This window comes from Myotis lucifugus, unplaced genomic scaffold (assembly GCF_000147115.1).
Source record: "Myotis lucifugus unplaced genomic scaffold, Myoluc2.0 scaffold_19, whole genome shotgun sequence".
Lineage (NCBI taxonomy): Eukaryota > Metazoa > Chordata > Mammalia > Chiroptera > Vespertilionidae > Myotis > Myotis lucifugus.
In genome coordinates, this window is record NW_005871067.1 from 279,613 (window position 1) to 295,090 (window position 15,478).

Consider the following 15,478-nt stretch of genomic DNA (forward strand, 5'->3'; position numbering starts at 1 on the left):
GGAGCTTTCGTGTTGGGCAGGATTGAGGGAAAGAAGGCCCTGACATTGAGAATGAGTTGCAGAAGCTACCTGTGAGCATTTAAAAAGGGCTTTACCTTATGAGGCCTCTGAGTTTCGTTCTTCTTGATCCTTATTCACTAAAGCGATTCATCTAGTTACCCATTCACTTAGGCCAAGAACATCTGGAGCGTCCACTGCACACCAGGCACACGTCAGGGTCCTGCCAGAGACGCCCAGATTTATAAACCGTGGGCGTGCTTGATCCATGCCTCAGGCGATGGCCAGGGAAGTTCTGAGGGAACTGATCCTGGGTGAGCAGCAGAGACGTGTCTAGGAATTGAGAGTTTACTTCCAGCTGTGAGGGTAGAGAACATTTTCTGGTAGAACTAACACCCGAGTGCTGTAGGTCTGAGTAAACCTGCCTGCAGACACCCACTGGCTGGGGGGATGGATGCTTGAAATCTGTGAATCGTTCGGGCCTGACTTGGCCCCTGCTGCGGAACGTGGGCGGCCAGCCTGACCACAGCCCTCCCCCCCCCCCGCCCCCCGCCCCCTGCCAGCAGAGAGAGTGCAGGCAGTGAGGGAGGCGAGGCAGGGACGTCGCCGGTTCTCATGCAGTAGAATCCGCATTCGCTCTGTGCAGGAAACTCCGTGCACGGCTGCGATGGAGAGTTGTGAGGTCTGCTGTTTCAGCTCTCCAGCTCGGACTACCCACCCTCAGGCTTCTTTATTGGGGACAATTTGCATTTGGCAATGCTGACCCTATGGAGAGTGACATCTGTCCACAGTTGTGCTCCACCAGCTTAACAGTCAACCAACCTGGCCTCTGGCCGCCCAGCGCCCCACACCAGCAGCGCAGGAGCTCCTGTGGCTTCGCTCAGACTGGGAGCTCGTGCGCTGAGACACGTGAACCTCTGACTGCTGCAGGGTCTCCCTCCGACAAATCCAGCCGTCCACTCACCTCTGCCCGCACATGGGAGTCACTGGGGAACGTGTGGCAAAACACCCTCCTCATCCTCACCCCACGGTAACTGCATCAGAATGGCTGGTGGGTTGGGTTGTTCGTCAGCCTGACCTGAAATGCAGTGTCCCCAGACGCAGGCCCCCAGGCTTCCTTAAGTACCGATAAAGATCCGGCCTGATTTTTATTTCAAAATGACCATAAGGTGTTTAATCAAAATCAGCACGTGTGCCATAGCTAGCTCCACATGAATAGAAGCCAAACTGCCAGAGCCCCCCACCTCGAAGCACACAAAACGGATTTTCACTGAAAATACACAGGCTTGTCCCCTTTTGCCCAAACACAGTGCCTTCCAGTTGTCCTCTCTGGGCTGTCTACTGTTTCCCAAAGATGCTCAGCCACAGAGCCTCACATTCAATGGTCAATTATGTGACCTTTGACCCCATTCCTCCCAGACCCTGTGGCCTTTTGTCCTCCTCCCTGACCTGGCCCTGAAGTCACTGTGGACTCTGCTCAGTGAAGTCTGAGCAGAGGTGCCTTCCCCTCCGGGGGAAGCAGTGCTCCTCCTTGGCCTTTACGTTGCTTTGTCTCGGATTCAGGACGTCCTTTCTCCCTTCCTGAAGGAAAGCACCCTTTCAGACCAGCTGGCAGCCTCCGCATCCTGCACTGCATGAGAACATACTTGGTTCATCCTCTGGCATTACAGCTCCTTAGTCCTCCTGCACGACAGGTGCACAGCTGCCACCAGCAGAAGCCACAGGCCCTCAAACAGAAGGAGGTTCCAGGGACCCTCAGTCTTCCAGCTCCAGAGCCCCGCCCAGCACAGCCCAGAGTCTCAGTACCCTGGGAGGAGGCGCTGTGGGAAGGTGGGGGCTGCCTGAACTCCTGCTCACATGTGTGCTGCAGTGGGGGCAGAAGGCACATCCTGGAAAGGGATGGAGTGGGACTGGGCGCTCTGGGATGGCTGGCTGCCCACTCTGAGTAAGCAGATACCCAGGCTGTGTAAGCAGGCACCGAAGGGAAGGAAAGGAAAGTCCGTAAGAGAACCCTGGAGAGAGTGAACATGGGCAGCCCCCTCTGTCCCACCAGACAGGGATCTGTGTCTGGGATGGGAGTAGATGGGAAGTTAATCTGATTTGGGTTTAATGAGTAAGGCTGAGATGATACAAAGCACATGCATCTTCATTCTAAATGTAAGTTGTCTCTCAGGGAATGGCCAAAGCCTCAGATAATTGTGTGTTGCAAATGGCTGAGTAAGGAAGCCCACAGCTGTATCTTACCCATCCAGAGGGTGGTTCTCCAACCCTTTGCTGTGCTGTTGCTCAGCCCAGCAGAACTGCAAGCCCCTGTGGAGTGGAGCCTGCCACGGAACAGCTGCTTCTCCACACCACGGGGTCTAGTGGAGGGCGCAGCCACTGACTCCTCCTCCGTGCGCAGCCCGAGCTCCGTCTTCCTGGAGAAGGAAGGAGTGGTCCAGCAGTGGCTTAAGGCCCCAAGAGAAGGATGCTTCCTCCCGCCTAAGCCTGCCGTGGACTGACAATGAATCAATGATCTGATGTTTCCCTTCCGTCAACTTGTCTGAATCCCTTCAAACGCCTGCAGCGGGTTTCAGGGTGTCCTCATGCTGAAATCTCACTGGCTGCTTCGGAGTGTGAGGCCATGCCCTGGGAAGAAGCCAGGAGCCCCAGAGGAGCAGTCATGGGGATTAATACTCTGACAAGAAGAGGATGGCCGATAGTGAACAGCTCCCTCCCCATAGAGGGAACAGTCTTCAAAAAACATAAAGATGTATAGGAACTTTACTGAAGAGCAAGGATTCTTATGCCCAGATCTTGGTTCATTGGTTCATATTGGTTTCCTCTTGTTGCATATGGCCTTTCAGAGTTAGGGGATCCGTATTTCACTCATAAAAGCACCTGTGAGGGGCTGTAACAGAGAGACCGTGCCCGTACATCAGGCTTCCTATATTGAGCATGGGATTGAGTCACCATTAAATCAAAGGACCTGCCTCCCAACAAACCAGAAGGGCGACATTCAGCTTCAGACATAATGTCATATTGCCTGACAGGGCATCTTCTCCGCCAGGGACACAGGGGACTCTTCTGGAATATGGTAATTTGTGTCAGAGCCAATAAATTAGAATTACACCAAGGACTGATCAAAGATTTTTCCTCAAACTGTACTGGGTAACAAGCATCCAAATAATGTGTGGGGACCTATGCCTACAGATAGGGTGACCTCAGCTCAACTGATACAGTAGGGAAGCAGAAAAAATATATACTTGTATTTTTTTTTAACCAGTGATTTATTTTTTCAAGAGACTGAAATGCCTTGGATGAAGATTCTATGAAAACCTCATATAAAAAGGAATTGGACAATTATATACTGTGGTAATCAGCTTTTCTGATTAATGGAGTCATAGGTCTGAGCCTTAAGTAAAACATTGTTTCATCAAGAATGGCCTGTAAGCTTGGCTGGTATAGCTCAGTGGTTGAGTATCGACCTATGAACCAGGAGGTCACGGTTCCATTCCCAGTCAGGGCACATGCCTGCGTTGTGGGCTCAATCCCCGGTAGGGGGCGTGCAGGAGGCAGCCAATCAATGATTCTCTCTCATCATTGATGTTTCTGTCTCCCTCTCCCTTCCTCTCTGAAATCAATAAAAACATTTTTAAAAATAAAAAAAGGATGGCCAGTAAATAAAAGTGAATCATTGCATATCATGTTCATTTGAAAAATGTGATGCAGTTATCCTAACACTGTGGAGTTCATTGTTGGTTTTGCCAATGATATTTCTGTTTTCATGGATGAAGTTCTCTTTTACCTTAGGAGAGAAAAGTCAGGCAAATTTTCCCATGCAATTATAGTACCGGAGTGAAAATCTACCCCATTTTAAAATAAAAATACTCCCATGCATTTACTCCACACATGGGCTTCCTTTCCTGTAGAGAGCCCTTCCTCCTTTCAGATCAAAGGTCGGCCTGTGAATTGTCCCCTGAGGAACAAAGGACCCTAGGCGGTGGCTGAGTAGTACCAGCTAGAAGCAGTATGTTTAACTGGTCCACACGGGGCTTCAGGACCTGGGCACACCTCCTGCTTCAGTGTTCCTCAAACACTAGGTTTTGACACATTAGTAGATAAAAATTTAAAAAACAGATTATTGCAAGTAGGAGGGGAAAGTATTGTTTTTTGGCACTTTGGTTTGTGCATGTGCACTATGTTACAATGTACAATATTTTTTGCAATGGTGGCTGACAAAGAATTTGGAAAAACACTTCCGGTTTGCTAGCGTGGGGAGAGGCCGTTTTAGGCAATTACTCCTGTAAGTCATACATTTGAAGTTAAAAACAACAGCACAACAACAAAATAACAAAAACAGTACATGTGGTGATGGTGGGGGCGGGGCGGAGATCAGGAGGAGTGGAAATGAAAAATCCTAGGCTAGCTGTGCTCCTCGTGATTAAAGTCCTGGAAATGACCGCAGCCTCGCAGTGCTGGACGGGAGGCCCAGGTTGCAAGCTGATGGCTAGGACTCGGCTGCCTTGGCCTTGGGGAGAGGCTCCTCGGGCACTCGTTGCTGCTCTTGCTGGGAAGGCAGCAGCGGTGTGTTTGATGGAGCTTCGCCTGTGCAGTCAGACAGACTGGGCCGACTGATGGCTCTGCCCCTTACTGGGACTTGGCAAAATGTTTCAAACTCTCTAAGCCTCAGTTTCCTATAAGATGGACATAAGTGTTTCCTTTACAATGTGCTAGGAGGGGTAAGCCGAGTAGCTGGTAGCAGGTAGCTTAGTAAGTGTCAGTTCCCTTCATGTACCTTGTGCACTATGGCTCCCACCTGCTGCTGGAACACAAAACAGACCATCTAGAAGGGAGGTCCCTCTTCTTTTCCTGAGTCATCATCACCAGAGTGATCGGTGTGAGGGGAAGGAATGGGAGTGGGCAGTGGATGGTCCAAAGCCAGGCCCCAGATGGTAAAGAGGGGGCTCAAGCAACCATTCCCACAGGAGCCTCCACCCTCCTGCAGACAGCCTACCTCCAGGGGCTGCCATATCCCCACCAAATCCTGGCTCCCCTGCCTCCACACAGGATGAGGGTGGCTGTCACCGCAGCAGAATGACTTTTCCTTGCGTTTTGGACCACTGACCTTTCTACTCTGTGAGTTCCATCTCTGTTCTCCAGGCAGTGAGGACATCACTGCCACCCGTCCGTCCCGCGTGACCGTCACTGTGATTCTCCCACAGGTAGAAGATATCACCGCCAGCCACGAGGCTGCTCTCCTAGAGATGGAAAATAACCACACGGTGGCCATCGCGATCCTGCAGGATGACCACGACCACAAAGTCCAAGGTAGCTACCATCCTAGATGTGTGTGGCTGGCAGGGTGGGCCATGGGAGACCAACCTCCTGCTGCAGACACAAGGAGCACCTCCTGCTTGCTTGTCCCACTTTCCTTTCTCCCTTCCTTTTGTTCCTGGCGTGTTCTCTGTGTTGCTTGCTGTGGAAAGGAAAGATGCAAAACCAGGATCCAGGTAGCACTTCTTTCCTCTGCAGCAGTTACTCTCAACCTTGCCTGGATGTTGGAATCCCTGGGCGCTGTGATTGGAGGCTGGTGCCCGTCTAGGTGCACTCCGGGCCCCCAGGCAGCTGGTCTGGGGTGCAGCTGGGCATCAAGATTTTATAAAGCTCCTGGGAGGAGTCTGACGGGGAGCCGTGCTTAAGAACCACCAATGTCACGTAGGCATGGAAACTCCGGGCCTGTCTGGGCCTCACACAATTAAACAGTAGTCTCGGTGGACACACCTTTCCAAGGCAATTTTGCGATAAAAAGATAAAATCACTACAAACAGAGGGACATTAAAAATGACCTAATGAAACATAAAAAAGGAATAACAAAAGTAAGCCTTCATTTAAAATATGTATAGATTCATAGCAATGCTGCTCAAATAACTGATTTTATTTTGTAGATGTAACCTAAGGACTTGTCTTCTTCTAGGAGAATTCAAGAGGGCACTGGGCCTCCCTTTCTCCTCCCAATGCACTGTTCCAAAATAATAAACCGACTCTTGGACGGGTCATCTCACCTGGAAGAAATGCTAACTGTTTTAAGAGTACCACCACGTGTCCACTCGTCCCTACATAGACCATTATGAGGGCTCGCTAACATTTACATAGAATATAAAGATGGGAGTAACAGTGAGAATCATCAGTGGAGAAATGAAACTGAACAACACCCCAAACCCCAAACTACCAACCAGTTATTTTATCTGTTTACAGAAAAGAAGCCTTATAGCCAATTAGCTGTACAGAAAAATGTTGGCAGCAAAGACGTCTGGGGCAGAAACAGCACATGTGCCAGCTCCCACCCTGGGCTGCCCATTGGGACCACCTGGGAGTTTAAAAAAAACAACACTGATGAGTAAATCCCACCTCAGAAATTCCACTTTAATTGCTCTTGGGTGCAGCCCAGGCATCAGGGCTTTTTAAAGCTCCCCAGGTGATTCTAATATGCAGCACATTTTGAGAACCATTGTCTTAGAGCAGTGTTGGGTGTGGGGTGGAGTGTTATGACCTCAAAATAATTAAGTATGTTATGGGTACATAGTTGTCAGGCATGGTGATACCATGTCCAGGGTAGATACGGCCTGCCTCTTTCTTGGGGTATTGGGGTCATCTGAATGTCCTAAAGCCCATTGCTGCGCTGTAGAAAAACAGTCTCTGAGTGGGAATGTGAGTGGAGATGATGCAGTGAGCCACACTGTTGCCTTTTGTTGCTGGATTTTCATAAAATAGACCTGGCAGATTTTTCTCACTAGCAAAGCCTTGCTTAGATGCCGCATCGAAGGCCTTTGCATTATATATAATACATATAATAGTAGCAAAAACATTCATTATTATGGTCAGGACAATGTGCTCAATGGCTATTGAAACCAATCATTTAGACAGAAAGACACATAGCTTTATCTTAATTCAATCAGCACAAATTAATTTTTTCCAAATGTTAATTTGAGTTATAACAACTAGATTTCTTAGAGACCTTCTCCATTATTAGTTCAACGATTTGGATCAATGGAAACCAAAAGCTTTTCCTAATTGCAGCTCTGGCCAGCCAGAATGATAATTGTTGGTCTCTAGTACTCTTCTGTCCGAAGCCTGTGTGACCCAGGCTGATTAATGAGACCTCTTCTCCCTCCAGTTATAACATGCAAACAAATTGCTTGTGTAGCCAGAATGAGATGGGCTTCACCCAGTTAATAAGACTGTTCCCATCTGGAGGAAAAGAGAATCCATTTGTTTAATAAGTCTTACATGACATCTCTTTCTGCCTCACTTGCAAATTATTACTGGAATGACACTTTGCTTAGAAGAGAATGGTTCCAAACTCTCCAAGAGGAACCAATCCAATTAGTCCTCCTTCTGTCTGAATGTCTTCACAGCGACTCTTTGCTCAAGCAAACCCTAGAGATCTGTGGTTTTCAGAGTGTGGCTCAAAGGCCTCACGGACACAGCGCTCGCCCTGTTCACCCGTCGCTCTCCAGCCAGCCCAGCCAGCCTGGAGGCTGCTCACAGCTCAGCTCTCTGAAAGCTCCCTCCTGCAGCCCAAATGGCTGCTTTGTGGTGGAAAGAAAGAGTGGCCCTGGGAGGGGAAGGAGATGGAGACTGAACATTGATCACCCAGTTGCTTTCCCATTAGGAAAACTTGGAGAATCAACCAAGTTGATTGGACCGTGGATGGAGGAGCTGACTTTTCCGGATAGTGGGAGAGCCGGTATAGAAATGAGTATGTGTGTGCGCTCTATTTACTCCCCCCTCCTTTTCTCTCCCTTTCTCCTATCCCTCCCTCTTTATTTCTCTTCTAAATAACACCGCCTACAATTCCAAAGTAATGGAGAAGTCTCTTTAGGCTCAAGTCTGCTGTATACCAGTGTCCCTATTCACCCGTTTCTCATTTAGTCTGGCAAGAGTCTTGTTTGATCCTTTTCAGATGCAAGGCTAACTTAACAATCCGATGTCTTCTCTCCAGAATTGATGTCTACCCATGAGCTTGAAAAGAAAGAATTGGAAGACAGTTTTGAAAAGCTGCGGCTGTCATTACAGGTTAGTATCTCCTTAACCCTGAAGTCAAGCTAATGGCAGCATCGTTAGTCCTGTCCACAAACATTTGGGATATAGAGGGAGATAAGACGTTCCCCTGCCCTAAGGAGTTTATTGTCTACTCAGAGGGTGGTGGCAGAAAGAGTGACAGACACCCACAAAAGGTAGCACATCCTTGCACCAAGGGAATAATACCGTCAGTGAGTGCCACGGAGATCCAAGGTTGAGCCACACTTGCTGTGGTCAGAGGAGTCCCCGCGCTGTGTGTGAGGAAAGGGACTTGGGCGAAGCGCATGCGAGGCAGGGAGTGGTGTCAGGAGGGCTGCGAAGGGCAGAAGCCATAGGACATGTCTGGGATTAAAACAAAGGACTTCAATCACCTGGAGGTGGGTGAGACGGAAAGAACCTTCCCTGCCTCCACTGCCAACCTACACGACATGTGGGTCTCATGCCAGGGAGCAGCCTGGCTTCCTTCTGAAGGGGCCCCAGCTCACCTGCACCCCTCTCCCCCTTCCAGAGACCCTGCCAGCTGCTCTGTGAAAAGATGATGGCCACCCACAGCCCCAGGGAGGAGCTGCCTGGGAAGCTAGGGTGCTTCCGTTCCCAGCTGTGGGCATCTCAATCAGAGCAAGGTTAATTTTTAATATTGGGGACACTCACACCTGGACATTGTGATGACAATAACAACAAATGCCCATTGATTACCATAAGTAATACAAAGCCAGGAGTGTTGCCTCTGACGGCTGACTCTCCCCTGGCAGCATGCATCACACAGAGGCGGCCCTGCCTACGCAAGCACCCATGCTTGTGACACCAATGTCACACTACTGAGTGTGCTGTTCCACGTTTTCTAAACAGGAAACAGTCTGCAGTAAGCCCACCACCCGCCCATCAATGGGCCTGCAACACGCAGTCCTCACGGGCTCATCCTCAGCAAATTTACCCCAAACTGCCTTCCTCATGCATCCCTCTCGCAGCATCAGGTGCGCTGTCCTCAGGAACGCACGCCCGGAAAGGGAAAGCCAGACTGTGGCGTAACAGAAACCCACCAGCCCCGAACCGCAGAGAAGGTCTTGTTTCCCCCGTGAGTGAGTCTTCATTCCGCCCCTGCCATCCCACGGGCAACACCCTGTAGCAGACAGAACCATTTGGGCGGGAGGTTATTTGGTACAAGGAGGGTGGAGCTGCTAGAGCCAACTGCCTCCAGCGACGGGCAGCTAGAGCAGCAGGCTTGTGGTAAGAGGTTTGAACTCGGGCTTAAATCCCATGGCGCCCCCTCTTACGAGCTTTGAAACCTTGGCAATATGTGAGCTCCATGAGCCTTGGTTACTGGTCTGTGAAACGGTGCTGACAGTTCCTTCCGCGAGGAGTGACGTGTGTAAAGTGTGCAGCACCAGGTTGGCTCCTGGCAAATGCTAATAAGCTCTTGCTGTTCTGATAGTGGCTAATATTATTATTTGTTATATTTATTTTTATCATCCTCACTATTGTTATCATGCCGTTGGTTAGCTCCTAAGGGGCCGGTGCTGGGCCTCATCCTTGACATACAGGAGCCAATCCAATTGGAAGCAGCCTGTGCCGTGTGACTGCTGCACACCGCGTGGGCCTGGGGATTGGTGTTGAGTCATGATGAATGTGGCAGAAACACCAGTTTGATATTTGCCTGATGCGCTTTTGCTGTTCTGCTTTCTGATGGAGGAGGAGAGGCTTGAAAGAAATGCGACCTCTGACGGCGCTGACGCAGCTGGTGCCGCACGCGGCCTGGGGCGGCACCGGGGGTGTGGTAGTCAGGTTCCAGGGCACCACTGCCTACGTCGCCAGGGCCTGTGGGTACAGGCTCCCACTGACGACTGCATTGCCCTAATACCCAGCCTTGGCTTTTAATGGCACTGTGGGGGCTTTTGTTATTTAAGATGAAATAGAAGTAACTGGAAACAAAGAAACAAAAAAGAGGACAAGAAAAAACCAAGGCTGGTTTGCCAAACCGGGTTGTCTGCCATGATGAAGAAAGCAGTCAAGCCAGGGACTTCATACATTACAGTGTTACTCTGTACAATTCCATAATTTACAATACCTTGCTCCTTGCTCCTTGTGTCGGCTGGAATGAGGCCATTTCTCTTGAGAGAAGAGTTCATTGGAATTCCATAGGTTCTAATGTTACAGAAATGGTGTCATTGGGCGGAGAACTTTGATGATCAGTCCTTGCTAGGGTTGCCAGGGAGGGGTGAGCCAGGGAAGGGGTGTGGTGCCCCTTCCGTCAGCCGGCACACGGAGGGCTGCCTTGTGGCTGGTGTGTGCTGGAGGCCAGGAGCATGGTCTAAACAGAAGGTCTAAACTGAGGGACAGATGGTCTAAAAAGGGGGGACAGCCTCAGCTCACATCAGGGACATGCACCCCAGTCCTGAGGCCCAGGGAGGCCAAGAGGAGCCAGAAGTGATCCTGGAAGGAGAGGGAGCTGGCCGATGGAGCCAGTGGGAGAGCTGGGCTGTAAAATGGGGTGGGGCAGCGAGAGCCCCAGCTGGAACACGAGCGAGGCTGATGCGGGAGGTCTGTCACACTATGATGAGCACCTGCCTCAGCTTGATGCCCATGGTGTGTGCACAGGCCGTCATCACGGCTCCCCAGGCTGCAGTGTCCGCAGAGGACCGAGCTGGACTCCTTGTGTCATTACTGCAGGACCAGGTGGACACGCTGACCTTCCAGAGCCAGTCTCTGCGGGACCGAGCCAGACGCTTCGAGGAGGCTTTGCAGAAAAACACTGAAGAGCAGCTGGAGGTGTCGAGTTTCCCAGGCCTCCAGCACCGCGGGGCTCAGCGGGGCTCTGTGGACTTCTCCCCCGGAAGCCCTGTGGCTTCCTCAGCAGTCACCCCGATGACAGGGCCTCTGTGCTAATCTGCTACCAAAGCGACAGCTGGTCAGGCCCTCCCAGATCTTACACATATTCCTGTCAGCACCTCTCAGACAGGACAGTGGGGGTTTCTCCATCTAAATGTTATTCTTGCCACATGGCACACGGCTCCCGCCACTGTGCCTGAGCTCCTGGGACAAGCGTGGCCCGGCTAGGACCACCTCGCCATTGTTCTCTCCAGCTCCCTAGGTTGAGCGAGTTTTTGCCAGAAGAGCTGGCACAGTTCCTCCCCTCTGGTGTACAGTTGCCATATGCAGCACATCACACCCAGTTAAATCTGCATTACAGAGAAGTTAGTATAAGGATGTCCCTTTCAATACTTATACTAAATATAATGTTGTTTATCTGAAATTCAAGTTTAACCCACTTTACTATGGGGTTTTTTGTTGTTGTTGTTGTTGTTATATCTGGCAACCTCACTCTAACATTTCTTTTTTTAAAAATGCCTTTTCTGCTTTTAAAACCACTTTGCTCTGTTTCTATGCTGGGCTGGGGCTCTCCAAGGGCACAGCTGGCACCTGGAAATCCCCGCCACCTGCTGAACCAAGTGGTCTGAGTGACTGTCCAAAGCCAGTGTCGAACTGACTCCTTTCACCGCACCAGCTCCCTCTGGGGATGGGCTGGTAGCATCGGCCATTCCAGCCCCCACACTCTCCACTGGTGATGGCTTTCTCTCGTCTTTTCCCCAGGGAGCTGGACTTTTAGTCGCATTCCCAGGGGGACACCAGTGGGCATCTCTACCAGGGAGGGCTGTGTGCGCTGATGTTCCTCTCTCTCCCTCACGCTCCAGTGCCTACTGGGCAGCTGGTTAAAGAAGACTAGCTTTAGTGAAATCCATGACTGTGGTGAGCAGTGGCCTTTGCCAGGACCGGGAAGATAGCTTGTCGCTCTCTGCCCCTGTAGGTTGCACTGGCTCCCTATCAGCACTTGGAAGAAGACATGAAGAGTTTGAAGCAGGTGTTAGAGATGAAGAATCAGCAAATACACCAGCAGGAAAAGAAGATTATTGAGCTGGAAAAGCTGGTGAGTTGGTCTATTTCCAGGCGGGATGACTGTAAGGTTCATCGTTGATGTCAACACTGACACCGTTCAGGACACGGGCCCTGAACCCATTGCTCCCACCTGAGTGGAGAATTCTATCCTTGAGTCTCAAGGCCTTTCTTAGGTAGCCAGGGGTCTCAGAGGTGGCCTCATTTTGTACAACTCTGCAGCCTCCATCCCCGCCCCATCCCTCTGAAGTGGTTTCCTCACTCCTCCCTGGCGGACGTGTGATGAGCCAGCACAGAGGAGCATCACTGACGTGTGCCAGGCACCACGCAGAGCACTCTCCATGCCTCTGTTCTGACAGCAGGGCTGTGAAGGAGGTGCTGGGAGCCTCCTTTCACAAGTTAGAGATGGGGGCCTGGGACAGGGCACCTCACTAAAGCCAATCAGTGGCTACGCCCAGGCGGAAGGGAGCCCCAGCCCAGCGCTCTCACCACTCTCGGCCTCACCTTTCAGCCTGGCTTCCACAGAACCAGCCAAGGGCGCCCCTTTTGGGGAACAGAGCACCCCAGAGTTCATTCTCTACCTTTAGGCACAAGGGCCACGCCAGGGCTCCAGGAGATGGTTGTCCAAAGTTAGTAGCAGAGAAGCCAGTTTCCAAGGAGATACCATCCTGAACTGGAACTTGACCCAAGGCTCTCAGATCAATTCTTATGTTTTATTCCTTTTTATAAATTGTTATATGTAAAACAAACTTTTGATACTATATAAGGAAAATATGTGCATTATAGAAAATGATTAGACAGCCCTGGCCATCGTGGCTCAGTGGTTGAGTGCCGAACTATTAATCTGGAGTTATGGTTCGATTTCCGGTTGGGGCACATGTGGCTACATGGCACCATTCAGCAGCCCTTGGCAGCCCAGAGCTTCCCAGCAAGACAACAACTAAGACCACTGGGAGCTCAGGGACAGAGCCCTGCCCTCCTGGTCCTGCCTGTAGTCCAACCAACATGAGGGTAGCAACCCTCCTCCTCCAGGCTGGGCCATCTGCATCCAGTTGTCCAATCACTGACAAGCCTAGAGGCTGATGTGGCTGTTTTTGCCATGTTTTAGGCTTTCTGCAGGCATCCATGACTTCTCACTCCAGAAGCAGTTGTGTGTGTGGGGTGGGGGCTACTGATTTAATCACATCCCACTTCCTTAGAGCAAAGTGGAGGGCTGGGTGAGAGTGTCTTGATGAAGAGCAGGGACAGAGGGCCATTCTCTGGCTCTGATTCCTAACCCTTATTCTTGGAGAGGTGAACGTTTTCCTTAAAGATTAACTACACTAATATAGAATTTGTCACATTCTTTTCAAAAATAATTTATTTTAAACTTCATATTAGAATGGAACTGTACTCAGCGAGGTCTCGGCCCTGTGAGACCCTCTGACAGAGAGAAGGGTGTAAAGTGTGGAGCAGTAACAGCCCTGGGTGCTGCGATTTTTCAGAGAATGTGCCAAGATGGTCTTGTGCTTTGCATTCCTGGCTGCCCATAGTCTCAGAAGGGAAAATGTGTCCGTGTTTCCATCTCTCTATTCATTTAGAATGTCATAGGGTGCACCCAGCAAGGGGGGGTAATGCAGTACAGGGGGGGCCCATGGGACCCGTTAGCCAGACTAGGTCCTGGTGCTGATCACGGCATATCTCTAACAATGGCAACGGCCTGGGGACACTCACTATAAAAAATATATTCTACACAGGATTCCAGTATATACATACACACACGTGCATAATATATGTGAAATAAAACTATATATCTAAAATACATATAACTATACTTACTTTTACTATATACAGCACATTCTGGTATATTCTCTTCTGCTTTATTCTGTTTTCAACAAATGCTGGCCACATCCCTCTAACCTAATTTTACAAGCCACCAGTGCACTACACACTGTAGTTTGCAAAACACGCTTCTTGATAACCCGCCAAGGGCACTGGTCTCCTTCCTGTCAGACGGCCCTGCCAGGGGCCTCCTAACACTGCACCCTTTCCAGGCGGAAAAGAACATTATCCTGGAGGAGAAAATCCAAGTTCTCCAGCAGCAGAACGAAGATCTCAGAGCAAGGATTGACCAGAACACTGTTGTCACGAGGTAGGCAGAGCAGGTGTCTAAACTCACAAACCATGTGTCACCCACAAAGCGGCTTCGCTGCTGAGCTTGAGGGTCCTGTTTGTGTCCCAACATCCAATTTACCTCACTGCTCTGAGCTGTGAGGCCTCCCCGACCGTCGGAAAGCGTACAGCAGGAGCCCGGACGCGGCTGGGTGTTGCTCAGGTTTGTTCCCAGGGCGGATTTGGGAGCGGGGCCGCTGGGTGTTCCCAGGGAAAAGGGAACCACCATGTGCGCCACCCTGTGCTCGGCCAGCTCAGCAGTGCAGACCCACGTCTCCCTTGGCTGCTGAGCTGTCGCCATGGGCCAGCCTGGCCCTGGCAGCGAAGGGCTGGCCCTGACAGAGGACAGCAGAGATGGAATGTGCCAGAGAGAAGCCGTGTAGCCAAATGCAGCTGCTCCTGGTGACATGGTCTCTATCTTGGTCCCCTGCTCTGAGGTCCCCAACTTCCAGGGAAGGATGTGGAGATACTCCCCTCCCCCCCGCCCCCCCTGCGGTTGGTGTGCAATAAAACAGCCAGTGGGAGGCTATTTTTGTCCATGAGGGCTGAGCCATCACCGGGCTGAAGGGGGGGGAGGGAGGGGCAGGGATTGATGTGGTGGGACAAGCAGCAATAGTGGTTCAACCGAGACTGTGGGTTAGGGTCTGACTTACCCCCGCTGCCCCGCAGGCATCCTTGGCCTGGCATATGGCGAGCTAAGGCCCTGTGGCATGACTGTCCTCTCCCCGTGCAGACAGCTGTCGGAGGAGAACGCCAACCTGCAGGAGTACGCGGAGAAGGAGGCCCAGAGAAGAAGAGGCTGAGCCGCACCAATGAAGAGTTGCTCTGGAAGCTCCAAACTGGGGACCCAACCAGCCCAATTAAACTCACCCCCACGTCCCCTGTTTACCGCGGCTCCTCCTCCGGACCCTCCTCACCCGCCAAAGTGGGCACCACGCCCAGATGACAACGCCCCGCGGCCCTCGGAGCTGCGGCCCCTCACGCACCCGCGCTTCCACCTGGAGGGAGTCTGGACCACGGCCAGCCCCGCGCATGCTCAGGAGCTGCTCAGCGGCACCCTCCCCGGGTCCACTGCTCTTCCCTGGCGTTGGCACTGAGGGAAGTGTTCGCGGTCGTGTCTGATGTGCAAACGTTGGACTGTAGTTAGAGCCAAAAGAAAGAAATGCCAATTGTTTTTGAGCAATGAATTTTCACTGCAGAATTTCAGGTTAGTGACAGTTCAGTTTGGAATCTATACCGAATAATCATTGTGTGCTGCACCCATGTGTGTAGATATGTCAATGAACGTATCTGTACACGCGGTGGTTCTAAATTGCATTTTTTATAACATGACGTGCTGACATATTTTGGTGAAGGTCAGCAGTTTTCTAACTTGTGC

The 15,478-nt window shown here is 51.0% G+C and overlaps 1 protein-coding gene across 1 annotated transcript in view; it reads left to right on the forward strand.

Moving 5' to 3' along the window:
- Nucleotides 1-15,176, forward strand: part of LOC102418833 (microtubule-associated tumor suppressor candidate 2-like) — a 56,440-nt gene extending 41,264 nt beyond the window's left edge. Inside the window, 7 exon segments of the mRNA XM_014452863.2 lie at nucleotides 5,202-5,307; nucleotides 7,982-8,055; nucleotides 10,729-10,827; nucleotides 11,864-11,983; nucleotides 13,983-14,080; nucleotides 14,834-14,883; nucleotides 14,886-15,176. Of these exon segments, the coding sequence (XP_014308349.1) occupies nucleotides 5,202-5,307; nucleotides 7,982-8,055; nucleotides 10,729-10,827; nucleotides 11,864-11,983; nucleotides 13,983-14,080; nucleotides 14,834-14,883; nucleotides 14,886-15,046 (708 nt within the window). The 3' untranslated portion in view covers nucleotides 15,047-15,176.
- The last annotated feature ends 302 nt before the right edge of the window (nucleotides 15,177-15,478 follow it).